Source organism: Mytilus trossulus, chromosome 7 (assembly GCF_036588685.1).
Source record: "Mytilus trossulus isolate FHL-02 chromosome 7, PNRI_Mtr1.1.1.hap1, whole genome shotgun sequence".
Lineage (NCBI taxonomy): Eukaryota > Metazoa > Mollusca > Bivalvia > Mytilida > Mytilidae > Mytilus > Mytilus trossulus.
In genome coordinates, this window is record NC_086379.1 from 56489172 (window position 1) to 56506204 (window position 17033).

The window sequence follows — 17033 nt, forward strand, 5'->3', positions numbered from 1 at the left end:
AACTGCCTGAAAATGAGAAAATTATAAACTAAAACTTTACTATAGAGACAGATGTAATTCTACAAACACCAAAAATGTTAGAGCAACTGATAAATTGTATTCCTGTACATATAAAATTCATTTTGACATAAATATCAATTTCATTAGAAAGACTAGTAATATACCAGTTAAAATAATGAACACATTCTGATAAAGATCTGTCTTACAATTTCTTATGAACAGATTGATACATTGAGCAACAAGCTTTTCACACAGTAACAAATGATACTTTTTACAAAATGAAAAACAACATCAGCATATCATCACAGCTGGCAAAATACCTTAGAAAACATCTCTATACTTAAGATCATTAATGTTTATATTCAATAACAAAACTTCTGAAAATAATGGATACATGTTTGTCTCGTTTACATTGAAATACTGTAAAAATTTTGAAAATAAATAAAAATGAAATATGCATTATAATTTCTGAAAACAACCACTGAACAATTGTTCTTCTTTTATCGGTCACTGTATTTTGACTTTTTGTTTAACCTCAGATGTGATTGTTTAATGTGTTTTACTGTAAATTATAAATAGTCTGTCGTATAAAATTTCCAGATTACTTGTTTATTTTCTAGAATATTTGATGTTGAAAAACAGAGATAATGTCTAATTCTGGTTTTGCCTTGTTAAAAAATAATAATGCAGTAATAATTTTGTGTTTTGAGACAAACATGCAGTTTCCAAATGGGAATACATTGTTGGTATTTTTGTGAAAATATGTAATATGATTAAACCAATATTGCTTTCTACTGATTGGTGAAAATGTTATTTTTCAATACAAATCCACAAACTTCTTTAATTTCGATGTAAACTTATACTTGAAATACAGCCAATCTCAAAATAAAATCAAAAGAGGATATCTTTTCTTCTAAATTGAAACTTTCTTTGAAATATAAACAGTAATTCTATTTTTTTTTTAAATTTATGTGAAAACAACAGAATTCAAACCAAAAAATCAATGTTTCAAGACCAATGTAATTTCTGTTGTAAATATTTTTATTTTGTTTTGACATTCACAATTTAGCATTCTCTATGCACATTTATGCATATAAACAAATACAAATTCATCAAATGTTTTTAAAACTTTCTACTTTTCTTTCGTGATGGAGAGTCCATTTTTACATGATCTGGTGAAGAGGTTCTTTTCCTTGAATCATAGTTTCTTGCAAATTCATCCAAAATAAATTTATTAAGTTCTTCTAAGCTATTATTTCTACCCGCGATTGGTTGAGAATTGGATGGTCCGTTATGTCCTTTGTAACCAACACTGATGTTTGACATAGCACCATTCAAACCTGAAATTATATACAACAAATGTTAAAGGCTTTGTATAAATTTAAAAGAATTATAAGTAGATATATTTACAGCAAAACAACAAAACATCAAATATCATTGTCCATAGTGATTTAGTTAAAATCTTAAATCTATCATATTAACTAGAGGCATTAGTCTCATAAAACTGATTATCGTTCTTCCCTACACCTATATCTCCCTGCTCTGTCACTCAGTAATTCTTGTATCAAGACTTCAAAACAAGACCAGGCATTATCAGCAACATCACAACGCAAGAGGAGACGTTATCAAACTTCCTTTGTCAAGCATAAAACTGTCTTAGGGAGAGGAAAAAAGACCATTAATAGAACAATAAACAGATAATCCGGTTTTCTACTTATGTATATCTTAAAATATCAGCCACTCAACACAATATGAAACTTTTTTGCTTGTTCCCTACGCTCACTCGCCAAAAAGGTTCACATTGTGGCTCACGTCTGATATATTACGATATCAAAGTGTAGAAAACCAAATAATCTATACTTATCAGTTTGAAATGATAAGCAAAGATGGTGTGGTCAGGTCAATGCATCTCATCATTTTTATATGAAGCAAAAATCATTATTGATAACCTAAATTGTAAATCTGTAAGATTGAAATTACCAATGGATTGATTGTTGGTGTTTAACACTTCTTTCAGAATTGTAGCTTTCAACAGGAAAACTTAGAATATTAGCCAATTTTGATTGGATAGAAGGCATCGGCAAAAGTGCAGAATTTAAAGTTATGAGAAACAATAGATGACCTACTTGAAGGGAGCACTATCACTAATAACATATAAATGGACATAAGCGTTTGTCATTTTGGTCTTTTGTGGACAGTCGCCTCATTGGCAACATACCACATCTTCTTTTTTATATTGAATGCTATCTATCATATTTGTTTTTTTATAAGGCGGAATAAAAATATATGTGTGGTTCCAGTTACATACTTTTAAAAAATAGGGTCGGTAGGTTGGCAATTTTTTTATTTTTTTTTTTTATCTTTTATTTTTGAATGTCAAAATCCGGAAAAAAATGTTTACCAAAATCATTTCCGGTAATACCGGTATTATACACTCCCCAACCGGAAGTCCACCATTTTTCATGTGTTTGGTTGTAAAATAAACAGACAGGATACGTTTTTAGTTAATTTTGTTGCATTCTGTTATGAATTGGTGCATTCTAGCCATAACAGACACTTGTGATGGAAATTCAGATGACAGAAATCTATGAATTTAATTATTTTAATTCACAATCCTCAAAATTTGATCGTTTGAAAATTTATTTTTCAGAAATAAAATAAAAAGTTACAGGGTCAGGAGGTTTTAACTAGGGTCGGTCAGGTTACTGGAACCACACATATATATTTATTTGGCCTAATTGATTAAAACAAATATTACACCATAGATTACTTTTGTTTTAATTGTTCTACATTTTTAGTTATTACTCTGCCTTTTATGGTTTTCTATACTGTATGGGTAGTGGCCTTGTTGAAGACCACATAATGAACAGTAGTTGCTACAATCTACATCATTTGATGTCTGGTGGATAGTTGTCTCACCTAACACATCCCTAAATTACAATTATACCACATCTTACTTTTATATGGAAGAAAAAAATTGGTGTAGCTCAAGTTAACAATATATCTGATTTCTGCAAACAGCACAGATGATAAACTTTAACTTTACTTACACTGAGCGTTCACTTTAAAAAAAAATAATCTTAATTTAGATAAGGAGTTGACATTGCAAGATTATTCCATTCTTGTATTTTGGGAGAAAATATGAGATGTATCAATAGAAATTGAAGTAATAATAATGTTCCTGAATTATAATGAACTACAAATACAAAGATTTTTTTCTTCTTAAACTTGTTAATCTACCCATAACAAGTGAAACTGCAAGCTGCTGCTCACTGATGATACCCCCGCCGCAAGTAGATAATATTAATAGTGTAAAAATATGCAAGTGTTCGGTAAACAGGAAGTTGTCAAGAGATCAATCTGAAAACGCATCACACGGTATGGCTGACTTATATGAACCCTGAAACCAAATTTCAGAAATCCTTGTATTGTAGTTCCTGAGAAAAATGCGACGAAAAATATTCATGGGACGGACGGACTGACGGAAGGACAGACAGAGGTAAAACAGTATACCCCCCTTATTAAAAGCGGGGGTATAATTATCCTATTGTTATCACATCTATATAGATGAATGAATAGTTTACCTTGTAGAGAAATAGCTTCTCTAAATGCTTGCAGGTCTGGTTCAGATGTTTGCTGGATTGATTCCCCATTATTTACTCTTGGTGAATGTGATCGTTCTAATGTTCTGTTATGATTATGTTTAGTACGATGGCGATTTGGTGGATTCTTCCCGCAAAGGAATGCTATAAGGTCTTCCCTGCGAATATGTCGCCTTCTTTTTTTCACCCATGAGATAATGTCTTTAGTTCTGTGTTGTTTCCCCCTTTGTACTCCAACATCTACGCATGTTTCTAATGAATCAACACTATCTGTTAAACAATAAAAAAACACATGTAAATCAGGTATGCAATTAATTAGTTGGAAATGAAAGGGAATGGTTTAACCTTGAGAAAAATATCTTACTTTCTTTTTAACAAATTTATGTAGTTTATTATGTCAGTGAATAAGTATTTGATGTTCGATGTAGGGCAGTATTTAATGTATTCTGGATAATTTTTTTCTGTTACTACATCGTACTAATATTGATTTTATAGGAGTATTCCCAGTGTAAAAAACATGTACCAAAGAACTTCCAAATACATGTAGCAAATCAAAAACTTTAAGTGTGTAACAGACTCATTAAAAATTGTCCTCTGTTTTGGGATAACATTAATGCCCCCTTCATCTAACAAAAGAGGTTTTGTTGAGACAGTAAGTGTATATATATTTTCTTATAAAAAAAATCCTTTTTATTGTTAAAATCTTTATGAATTTACTGCCATCGTATTACTGTCTTCCCGGACAGTATTTTGTTGTTATTTTCCTGTATGCAATGACTTTAACTACATGAAAGAGACATGTCATAAGAATTTTGCAACCGCACTAAGAATGTGCACAGGAAAACTCTGATGATAGAGTGTAAACAAACATGCACCTGAAGGTGAATAGCATTAACCTATTCTTAAAGAACAAATTTTATACAACAAATCATTCAACAACTGTTAAAAAAAGTTTAATTAACAAATGGGAAAGCATTGAAATTATAAAACATGTGCTCCATGTTGTTTGTTTATAAATGTCACAATCCAGTTAACTTCAGCAACAAACTCTGAATGGAATATTATTTGTCACTATGTTATAAATTTTTTAATCGATATAAAAAACATGCATACACAACTTAATTAAGAATGTATGCATGAAAACAGGTCAATTATTTCAACAACATTAAAATTAAAAGAAACTTGTTTCATATAACTCTCAGGTAACAGTTAGCTAAAGGCAATAAAATACACACCTTTGTACAAATGAGTAACTGAAGAAGCAGCATTCTGAAATGGAATCCATACAGAATGATCTTGAATTCGATCTGTAAGTAGAAATGCACATATCAATTAAATATTGTGAGGGAAATATATATCCGATAATCTTATTAAAGATGAATCTTGTGTTCCAAGATGACAAAATGATGGTTTCTTTGTTGCTATCTTAAAAGTATCTTTCAAAAAGTAAATGCTTAGTTTTGATTCATTAAATGGTAGGCTAAACAATATGCTTAAGAGAATAATCAGAGATAAGATAAGATTTATTTTATCAAACAACAATAGACAACAAAGTCAACAATGGGGCAAACTCATTTTGGTCATGTACACATGAAGATAACTTTAGTCATCACAATACTTTCATTGGAAAACACAGACTTAATTGGATCAATCTAATTAAATTAAATCCTTAAATTGCTCCCATTCATATCAGAACAGGTGCAATTATGGGATTTAATTTGAATATAGTTGTAATTAGACCTGTTGAAACACATCAATCTTACTAGAAGGCAACACATTCATGTATGTTTTTTTTTAAGTTTTGTTTTTTAACATGTTCAATATTTATTCTAAATCTTCATAACAATATTTTTTGGAAAATCTGTCTCCTCATATCAGCAACAATTTTTTTATTAAGTGATTGATAGCATTTAGACCAAGAACTTATATAGTAATTAGAACCTACTATACCATTTCTTAATTGTCTGACAGGTTTTTTTAAGTACCATAATCATTTATTTACAGTCAGACTATTCTTCAGACACATTCAACGTTGTTCTTTTAACAGTTTTAGCTATTTTGCACCCCTAGATACATGTACATGTCTGACCAGTGGATTACACATGAATCAAGAGATACATGTATAATCCGGCAAAAATATATTATTACTGACCTGCTAGCATTATGTCTGTGACTCTGTGTTACTTTGTTTTACACAGTTAGATTACATTATACTTTTGTTTATTATGTTTCACTATACCCACTTACATGTACATGTAGAATCAATAAATAACTTTGAGTTGTAGTTAATTGAATTGCTATTATTATCAAATAATTTTATGCTTTTTATTGGGCCATGTAATTTGGGAAATAAAAATATTCTATTCTGCAGTTTGAGGAATATTAAATTTATAATTAACAATAGAATTATTGTATTGCAATCCATTGAAGTTACAAATGTTCAATTAAATCCTTTATTGGTTTAATATCAAAAGAAATTAAACTATAAATAGAACAGGATTGTAAACTAATGTTACCATTTAAAAATAAAGTATTTATTTATATTATTATTATTTATGGGTTCATAATATTTTTTGCTGACTTTGAATTATTTATAGAATTTAATTACGTAATCGAGTAGAATTTTTTTTATCTTTGAGGGCATTGAAATTTGCCGTTCGCTAACCTTTATAAAGCTGTGCCACTGAAGTCGCAGAATTTTGAAATTGTAACCAAAGTTTTTGTTGTGCGAATTCTCGTTGAGTTCGCAGACAATCCTCCATATTGGGTTCAGAATCAAGTTCCTCTAAACATTCCTCTTCAAAACTATTCATCCAGTGGTCTGGTGACAAACTACCGTCATCTTTATCTTCGTTAGCCATAGTAACAACGTTAAAATACCCAAATGTCGATAGAAATTTGAAAATTTATAACATTCTTTCTTTCTCAGCTGGCAGTCAACTTTTTTTAATCGTACCGGAAATAGGGCCGAGTTTGCGCAAATGCCATAAAAACAATTATGACGAAAATAACCGAATAGTAACGAATCCACGCGCCGGAAATACTGTCGAAGACAAATCACCCGCCTTTATCTTATTATGTTGTGATGCATAAAAAAAGTTATCACTGAAGACAGAAAATGACAGCAAAAGTCAGCAGTAACAATGGTAACAACTATGTTCAGGCAAAATTGAAAATTACAAATAGCTATCCCATGTTGCCCCACTTTCTACCGCCATCTTGTTTATTTTCATTCGCAATATCGGCATATCATTCATGATTTTACTGAAAGAATATGCCTGTTGTGATTCCCCTTCAATGGGGATAATTTTGCAGACATAGGGCGGGTTATAAGCAAGCAGAAGGTGACCGTTCCGCCAAAAAGTCCGTCAACTCCAGGGCGAGATCGCAACAAAACGGTCACTTCAAATCACACCGCAATGAACCATGTGAAAGACGGAAAAACACTTACAAATGAAAATGTTGAACATGATGTTGAGATGGAAAACCATCTTAAAACTGGTGTGTATTTGAAATAAGTAGTAATTGATATAAGCTATTGCCACACCTTTCTGATAAGGCAATATTAAGACAATACTACTTTTTATATTTGCTTTGTAATTATCTTGGGCCTGGGCATGATTATCCTTATTAAAAAAATAATCCTCATTGCATTTTTATTTGGATATTTGTTCTGCTTGTCCTTAAAATCTGCACTGGTTGAACTTTAAATGTAAAACAACAATCACATTTCCGTTGTGGTGTTGCTGTTGGATATTTTCTAGTGTGTTTTCAAATACACCTTATCGCTATTTGTCCACCATTACTGGATATCACACAGGTTCCTGTAAAATTTTGTTGTCATAAAACAGAATATCTGACACCACAACTGAAAAGTGATTGTGTACGACTTCAAAAGTTCAAGCAACCGGGTTTAGAGATAAGGTGTATTGTTAGGAAACCTTTGTGATGTCAAGTAATGGCGGACAAATAGCGATATTAACGGTGAATGAAGACACTTTATGATTTTGCTATTTGAAGGCAATTCAATTCCTAGACACCACAAATGTTCATGTAAAATTTTGACTTTACAATAGAAAATGTCAGACTCCACATAGAAAAAGTGATTGTTTCTATCTGTTGTAACCAGAGAGAATGATTTTCCATGTGAATTGCATAACTAATATGGACTGTTGTTTAACTAAAACAAATATCAAGAAATAAGCAACCTTGTCAGCATCAAAGATTGTTTTCTGGTCTACAAAATTTGGTAAAATCTTTATAAGGCCAAGAAAATAATTTTTCAACCGACCCTGTTTTTGACAAAGGCTTCTAATAGATGACATAATGTATTTTCTCTCTTGCTTCCTCTTGCATAGAAAGCCAGTAAAACATTTTATTAATGTCAAAAGGTATTCCAAATAGGTTAAAATCCAAGAAATTTGCACAGCAGGTGCTTCAAAAACATTGCAAATGGCACACTTCCGGTTTTTGAAACTAATTACGGATCCAGACTTGGAAAAACCATGAGAAATTTCCGGATTTCATTTACGATGTCAAAAAAAAAAGAATTTCAAAATGATGTTACCGGAAACACATATCTTTTTTTTAGGCCTAATTTGTTATTAATATATATTAATATATATACATGCATATCATGTCCCTTTTTTTTAATTTACAGAGGAGGACCAGGAGAGGGGAGAGGATGCCAACATGATCCCAGTAAATGGAGACACAGACAATGAAAAGGGAGCTAATAACCAGGATGAAGATATGGAAGAAGGTAACCAGAATCATAGAAGTTAGATAATGATCAAAGATCTGTGTTGTTTTTATATCTGCAAAGTCACTCACAATACTGCATTTCTGCCACCAAAGATATGTTGAAAAATCGCAGTGACATGCATAAAAATTCATGTCTTGAACGATATTCTAATGAATACATTGAATGATTGAATACAAATTTTGCTTGCACATCACCTATAAATCAACTGCTATATGAGGTACTCAGGGAGGATAAGTTATTATTACTACGTTTATACTGTAACGTTTTCGCTAACCGGTGAGAGAACCTTTCTAACCAACCAAACCCAACCAACCAACAGACCAGACAGACACCAACAACAAACCAAAAGAAATAAACAGGAAATATGAATGCTCAGAATTACTACTGCTACCGCTACTGCATACTGCATATCACACAAATATAGTTTCTAGGTTGGCAAACGGTCTCCTTTTTATGTGTGTGTGTAAAACGATGGTATTTTTATATGTATTGTAATTAAGTATCAGATCAGTCTTAGTTTGATGTTCTGAATGTAAACACAAAGTCGCTTCAAATGTATAACAAGTTTTATTCACCAGACATAATATTAATAACAACAGGAACAAGAATGGACTGATATAAATCTCTTAAAGCAGCGATCAATAATTAACAATATTTCGTATAGATTAGACAAACAGAGAATTCTTTAAACAGCTACACCAAAATCAGCTTTCAACAAACACAGATACTATCAGCAACTCTCTATGTAATTACAAGTAAAATACTACACAAATAAATAAGTCACAATGTTCCTAACCCCTTAACAACAACCCTGACTATTTAAAACAGACGGACACTATTGCCGACTTTACGCACCTTTCTCCTATTTAAAGTTAAAATTCATTATCAAACTTTATTCTCTTTAAACATGTTAAAACTATTAAATTTCTGCCTCCGTTAAAAACTGGAAACTGGAACAATTAGAGGAACTGCATAAATAATTATATTGCATAAATATTGCAATATTCTGGAACTTAAAAGATATTAAAACTTCTGCTTTAGAAAGACAACTGTACCTTGAAATTTATGAGAAAGTAAATAAAGCTGCTAGCCGGCGGCAGGGACAAGCTGGAACTGACGTAAAATACTATAAATCTTACGCTAGTGTTGTTAATTAGCGTGAGAAATATTCCAATTATGGGGTGAAATCAATGACCTAATAAGGAGACTTCCTTATATAAGGTACATATCTTTGCACTAAACGTCTGATCAAATGACGTCGATACAGCCCAATAACTACTAAAAGGTGCGCAACGTCGGTGCAAAAATAGTTCATAAGAACTTATTACAATAATCGAAATAAAGCTCTCTTCTAAATAAACTTTACATAAAATACTCTAACATGTGTTCCTAATTTGAAAAACATACAAAACTATAACTACAACATGTTCAGGACAGTCTACATATTATACGATTTCTAGGGTCACTATATTTATAATAATACTCGTGACTTCTGGTAACAATGAAAGTGAAAGTAACGTACAATTAATCAAAAGATGCCGGTAAGAAAACAGACGTTTTCTATTGTTCTGGAACATACAATATTAAAACGATTAAACAATATATAGGTAATAATGAAACAGAATACACACATTAACTGCTTTAATGAAATAATACAAAGTACGGTTGTCAGAAATATAGAGAAAACTATGTAGACAATATCAATAAAAATCAAGGCACTGCTATCTGTTAAAAACGTCACAATACTATAAATGATTATATTAATGTCAAGAGCAGTTGAATTTTAACCCCTATGAAAATGTTATCCTGTATATTTTCAGATGAAAGTAGAGCTGAAACAACATTTACCTATACAATTGAAAATATAAGTAAACTGAAAGATAGCATTTTGAGTCCATCGTGTATGGTTAGAAATCTTCCTTGGTAAGAAATAATATATTTATATTTATTTTGCAAATCAAACTTCATGCTTAATATAGATTAAAAACTATTCATTTGTTTTTTAACGCAATGACATGTTTTAAATTATAAAAAAAATAATGATAATTCCAGGGAAACAAATGTGTTTTTTTTTTATGAATTTGAATTATCAATTGATATTTATAAATGTAAACAACTATTTATTATTTTTCCCCTGCATTTATTGCTAAAAAATGTCTTCATTATCTGAAACTATTTACCTTAAAGTCATAATAAAGGAGTGACCAGTGAAAAATATTGTTATTTTAATTCTTGAACCAATGCCAACAAACATCATAAACTTAATCTTCTGTGTAGGATTTTATCATTTTTTTTGGCCTAAATTTCGTATAATCGTCAATTTTTAATCGGGCACTGTTGTTGTGAAAATATGGCATGTAATTAAAGTTTGTGTTTTGAAGCCGAAGTTTAATGATTGTCATCTGTTTGTCAATAATAAACTAAAAAACAATACACTAAAAAAGGTATGGATATTGAGCACGTGTTTAACATACATGTACAATCAGATAATAGTTTATTTTAAGGACATCCATGCAAATTGCGATCACCAGATTTTTAGGAGATAGGTCACACTGAGGTCACTTTGCATACAGAAAATATGTCGGGGAAATTGCTTCCTGGAAGAAAGCAATTAAAATAAAGTAAACTTCTTCTAAATATGAACATATTGAAGATTTTCTTCAGAAAAATGTATATGTAAATAAGTTTTATGATGAAAACTATCCATTGAGTTATAAAAAAACATGCTTTTTTTTTTTTAATTTGAGGTTTCTAACGACTTTAAACTTAAAGCTGTGATATACATTACACATTATCTTTGCAGGAAAGTTCTTGCAATGCCTCGCTGGAGCCAAAACCCTGAGAGACACAACCAAAAGACCCTTGGTTTGTTTCTGCAATGCAATGGGGATTCTGATTCAACGTAAGAATCTTTATTTTATTTAACAATGGAATTAATGTGTCCTATTTAGAATTATGATTTTTTGTTTATATTTTTACTTTTTTTTAGGTCTTTCTTGTCTGTGAGTCTATCAGTTTAAAATTAGAGTTTTAGATTAATGTAGTTTACCATAAAGTTGAGTTCATCAAGGTGTATATATGATAGTTCAAGAAGGGCATATAGTGTCAAATGGCCACACATTTATGTCCAAGTTTAAATAATGTTTAACATATATCAATTACTTCTCTAGCAAAGACATTATATAAAACTCAAATTTGAAGTCTTTTAAATTCTTCTGTGAATATAAAACAGTTGATATTCTACTTTCTATAAATCTCATTTATTATATAGATATTTTTTTTAGGTCATGGTCATGTAATGCAACAGCAGCAATTAAAATTATAACACACAATGATGCTGAACCATTTACTAGGAGTAAGTTGATAGTTATCAGACCACTTTAAAACATATGCTTGTTTTCCCTCTTTCAACACAATGTATGATAGCTGGCAAACATCTTTATCTTGACAAAAATAATTATAATTAGCTAAACAAATGAAGTTGGAAATAATCAAATTTCTTGTAGAACATTCTTTATTTGTTTATATAAAAAAAGGCTGTGGTATTTTTGCCAATGAGACAACTCTCCATAAGTAAAATTATTTCTGAAGAACATAGACTACATTCAATTTTTTTTCTTTCAAAATACACAAATTTTGTACATGTATGAATCTTTTTGCATGTAGAATACTCTGCCTAAAAAAATACTGTAATCTTCCTAGGCAAATATATAAGTATGGAAAACATGTTTTTAGTTTTAAAAAACCCTCATATTTGTGTTTGTAGAAATCCAGCATTTATTCTATAGTAAAGAGAATGATTGGGGTTACAGTCATTTTGTTTCATGGAATGTAAGTAATAGCTACAGCAATTCACTTAACAGTTGTGATTCAAAAGTGATAAATAGATTTAAGACAAATCATCTGCTGTCTTATTATCCCTGGATGGATATCAACCTTCTATGGCCATCTGGCAGAAATATCACTTAAAGACACTCACTAAATATTATTTTGAAACAAAATATTACAAATTCAGTCATATATATAACAGTTTATTTTTGTGAATCTTTTTTTTCTATAATAAGTTTTTTCTAATCAATTTCACATCAGTTTAAGTGATATTCCAATTTTGTTTAGGTAATCCTTTGCAGAAATATCCAAGTTCAACAATTTGTGACCATTTCTGTTCATTATTTTGTAAAGGAGAAAATAAATAACTTCTGAAAATTTGGTTAACAGTTGGGTGTTTATGCCTTCTCCATAAACTACTATGTAGTCAAAGTCACATAAATTATATCCATAAAAACTTACATTGGGACCAGGGTAGGCAACTTGAATTTGTCACTATTGATGGTTAAATATTATGTTGTAGAAGTTTACAATGTTAATTCAAATTAAATACTGTAAATTCAGAAATTATTGTGATGTTTATATTATTGCAAAAAATGCGGCAGAGTTATAAACACAATAATAAATACCTCTCATTTTGAAATATTTTATATGAATTAAACAGGATTTTTTTTAAAATAGTAAAAATTAGAATCGCATTTAAGTCTGTATTTAAAATGGCAAAATCGCAACAACTCTAAATTTACAGAAATGCTTTTTAGGATAAAAAAACTTACATAAATTGAGTAACATTGAGCAGTTCACAATTTACATCTTATAAAATGTATGAGTTTTTGTATTACTTATTTACAAAATTATAAAACAGGAACTGATGGACCCAGCTAAAGGTTTTGTGAAGGATGACAAAATTACAATAGAAGTACATGTGAAAGCTGATGCACCTCATGGAGTCAGGTTATTATGTTTTATCACTTATGCTATATTTATGTAACAGACACTGGTCATATGACATTGATTCATTATCATCACTAAGGTAATTTTGATATTCCCTTAAAAATAAAGAAAAAGTTGAAGGAATTGTTAAAAAAAATATTCTTTCTGTTATAAAAATTATCTTCATGAAATAACAAATAAAAATTTCTATGAATATGAATGAAATTTAATATTTTTATTGATTATCTTATTCCAGTTGGGACTCAAAGAAGCATACTGGTTTTGTTGGATTGAAGAACCAAGGAGCAACATGCTATATGAATTCTTTGTTGCAGACCCTTTATTTTACTAACAAATTAAGAAAGGTAACTTCCTTCTGTTGATTATCCTTTCTTTTTTTCCTGAACTATATGTTTCAGCTTTTGATCAAAGAAAACTTTAAATGTTTTTGGTGTTTTTCGCATTATACTTTTTCTGAAATTTCAGTCTTCCTTGGAAGAAAAGTGTTCTGTGTTACTTGTCTTGATATGGTGTGGTTTTCAATCTGCTTTAAAAGAACTCTCACCCTTACAGTGCTTACAGGAGTAGGGATAAAATTTATAAGAAAGGTTTATATTGACAATATTTTAAATGTTTTTAAACAAACCTGTGCCAAAATATATATTGGAGTGTATAATTGCCTTGTAAGTGTTGTCATTTTTGCATTTTTGTATTGAATTTGATAAAAAAAAAAAGGGGGGGGGGAAACAGTTTCATATTATCAGTATTCTGAATCCATTCAAAATCATTTGATAGAAAGTTTTCATGGGATTTGTGTCCTTTGAAAGATGACTATATGAAAAATTGTCTTGTAAATGCTTCCATGTCTTATAGTTCATGATGGATTGGTTTGTTATTTTCTTATGTAAGATAAATAACAAAATTACCTCGAATGATTTCAAAGGCCAGTGCCTAAACAAAACCAAAAACAATTTGGCTCATGAAAATATTAAACAAGTACAAGATTAACTTTCTTCCTTACAATTTTGTACATATTTTGATTTTCTATAAATACTAGGTGTTGGAAAAAGGTAGATGACTTCTATAAATTTTTTAGTGTTTTGTCAGATAACAGTGTTATCTATTTTTTTGGTTAATGCAATCTGTCAATATAGTAGAATTTCCCTAATCTTCACATTTGACCATTTTACATTTTCATGCATGTTGTTCACCAGATTAATATCATCATCTTATAGGACTCAACAAAATGATTTACAACAATATATTTATTTTAGGCCACCTATTTGATGCCTACAGAGAGTGATGACCCAGAGAAGAGTGTTCCATTGTCCTTACAGAGAGTATTCTATGAGCTGCAGTTTGGTGATAAACCTGTAGGAACAAAGAAACTCACAAAGTCATTTGGGTATGCTTGTTGTAAATTGAACAGTTATGAATTCAGAAGAAAATAAAGCTAACACTTTTTGGAAAGCTAAGATCAGTCATCGATTATAAAGAAATTTAAAGTAGCCTAGCTTTACATGCCATCTTTTGTTATCAATGATATATTGAAGCCCTCTGGATTGTTTTATCAGAACATGAAATTTGTTTTCATGAGTTTGTCATTTAGATCTTCTTAATTAATATTGTCTCTGAGGCTAATATTTTATCTGAAAAGACTATACGATAAAGTGAATTTCTATCATATCATGTGTATAATTTTTAAATATTTACGAGACAGAAAATCAGTTAGATAATTAAGTTAGAAATGGCGTTAGAATAGTTTTAATCAACTCTTCAGTTGTCTTGATGATTATGTCTATACATTTGTGTTTTAGGTGGGAAACTTTTGACACATTTATGCAGCATGATGTACAAGAGTTGTGTAGAGTGGTAAGTATAAGATTTGACTTATAATTTAATCTTAAAGAACTGTTAGTCCTCCTGTTACAGCCTTCTGTATATTTTCATGTTTTATTCATTAATATTCAGGGTGTAGGCAATATAACAGCATGGAAGTAATATAAGTAGAATTGTGAAAAAAGTAATGAAGAGATCATGACTTCTCTTTTTGGAAGAAAAAGCAGGTAGAAAAAGATAAATTTGATCAGAATTTGAGACAAAATGATTAAATGTGTTTTCAAGTGCTTATAACTTTTTACCAAAAAAAACCCATTTAGTTCTCCTAGGAAATGCCCTCCTCATTTCTGTTAAAAAAAAATCACAAGTGTTCAGGAATTTGTTGATTTATCTTCCAGTTATTGGAAAATATGGAGAGTAAAATGAAGGATACAGTAGTGGATGGAACAATACCAAGGCTTTTTGAGGGCAAAATGTTGGTTAGTATACTACTATAATTTTCATGATGTGTTGATGATTCATTTACATGCTTGAATGAAAAAAGCTGATTAAAAACCTATAAAGATATAATAATGCTCAAATTGGATGAAAATGATTTCAATGCAAATAATATTTATAAAAAAATATGGTTCCAAGATTATAGGACATTAAAATTCTCATTTAATTCTGTTCTAAATGTCACATAGGCACCGTTTCATTTTTCTTGTAAGATACATGAAAATAGATACAAATGTTTAAGATTTATAAATGATTGTATTTTGTTTCAGTCTTACATCAGATGTAAGCATGTTGAATATTGTTCTCAGAAGGAAGAGGCATTTTATGATATTCAGCTAAATGTCAAAGGAAAAAAGAATGGTAAGGAAAGCATAAATACAAAATTATATTTTAATATAATAATAGTCAAATAGAATGAATTTCAAAATTTTATGATTTATTGGACATCACAAAATAATTGACTCATATAAATATACTCATTACTGATATAATTTGAAGTTGACCACAGAAAATAGAAAGTGTGTCACTAATAAAACTGAACACTTGCTTGGTCGTCAGTAATACAAATTTATAAGTGAAATAACCATTTAAAGTTAATATTTACAAAATGTCAGAGGAAAGTTTAATATTCTTATTTATAGACAATTTTGAGTATTCCTGATCACTACATTTCCTTTGAGCTGTAGAAACAAGTATATAAAGACATCAGATGAAAATTTATAAATGACTTGAACAATATGTCATAGCTAGGTCAGATGTTGAATAGAACATTGAAATTCCTGTTTGGTATAGGTCTTAAAAACGGAAGGGATAAAAGTATCGGAAAAAGTGCAATCCACTTAAATGAAATGGATGACATATGTGTGAAACTCTTATGAATTATCCTCTTTTTGAAAAACACCAATTTTATGTTTTTGAAGCAAAAGAGGCAAGCTCATGATAATCTTTAATAAAATGTTTCATTTTAAATTTCAGTTTATGAATCATTTGATGATTATGTGAAACAAGAATCTCTTGAGGGTGATAACAAATATGATGCTGGGGAAAATGGCCTCCAGGTAAGATGGTAAAACCTTTACGGCTGTTTTAAACTCAGCAGGCGCATTACAATAGGCATGTGTATTTAAAGTCATAAAAAATGAGTGACCGATGAAAATAATCATTATCTTAGTCTTCTGTGCATGACTTTATCATTTTTTTTTATACAAAATTTCGTATTATCGTCAATTTTTTTTTCAATGGGTCACTGTTGTTGTGAAAATATGGCAGGTAATTAAAGTTCGTGTTTTGAAACCGAAGTTTTACGATTGTCACCTGTCTGTCAACAATAAACAAAAAAGGTATGGATATTGAGCAGGTGTTTAACATGTACAATCAGATAATAGTTTATTTTAAGGACATCCATGCATATTGCGATCATCAGATTTTTACAAGATGGGTCACACTGAGGTCACTTTGCATACAGAAAAATGTTCTTTAAGTTTTATAATGAAAACTATCCATCGAGTTATAAAAAAACATGCATTATTTTTTTAATTTGAGGTTTCTTATGACTTTATATAGTAAGA

At 30.0% G+C, this 17033-nt stretch overlaps 2 protein-coding genes across 3 annotated transcripts in view; one reads left to right on the forward strand and one right to left on the reverse strand.

The window, feature by feature from the left end:
* Positions 1-6582, reverse strand: LOC134725370 (HUWE1-associated protein modifying stress responses-like). The gene is made up of 4 exons (XM_063589134.1): positions 6268-6582; positions 4838-4909; positions 3585-3872; positions 1-1340 (listed from the first exon to the last, which is right to left on the reverse strand). Exons 1-4 carry the CDS (start codon positions 6461-6463, stop codon positions 1123-1125), a joined length of 774 nt encoding a protein of 257 aa, XP_063445204.1. The 5' UTR covers positions 6464-6582; the 3' UTR covers positions 1-1122.
* LOC134725369 (ubiquitin carboxyl-terminal hydrolase 7-like) overlaps positions 6582-17033 on the forward strand; it is a 26238-nt gene continuing 15786 nt past the window's right edge. Inside the window, exons 1-13 of one of the 2 annotated variants that reach the window (XM_063589133.1) lie at positions 6582-6748; positions 8263-8364; positions 10188-10290; positions 11171-11269; positions 11652-11722; positions 12134-12198; positions 13061-13149; positions 13385-13493; positions 14403-14533; positions 14946-15000; positions 15366-15446; positions 15735-15825; positions 16441-16523. In XM_063589133.1, coding sequence (XP_063445203.1) covers positions 6721-6748; positions 8263-8364; positions 10188-10290; positions 11171-11269; positions 11652-11722; positions 12134-12198; positions 13061-13149; positions 13385-13493; positions 14403-14533; positions 14946-15000; positions 15366-15446; positions 15735-15825; positions 16441-16523 — 1107 coding nt within the window. In that variant the 5' untranslated portion in view covers positions 6582-6720. Of the gene's footprint in view, positions 6749-6789; positions 7104-8262; positions 8365-10187; positions 10291-11170; positions 11270-11651; positions 11723-12133; positions 12199-13060; positions 13150-13384; positions 13494-14402; positions 14534-14945; positions 15001-15365; positions 15447-15734; positions 15826-16440; positions 16524-17033 lie in introns of those variants that run through there. The other variant, XM_063589132.1, reaches the window with a different exon arrangement.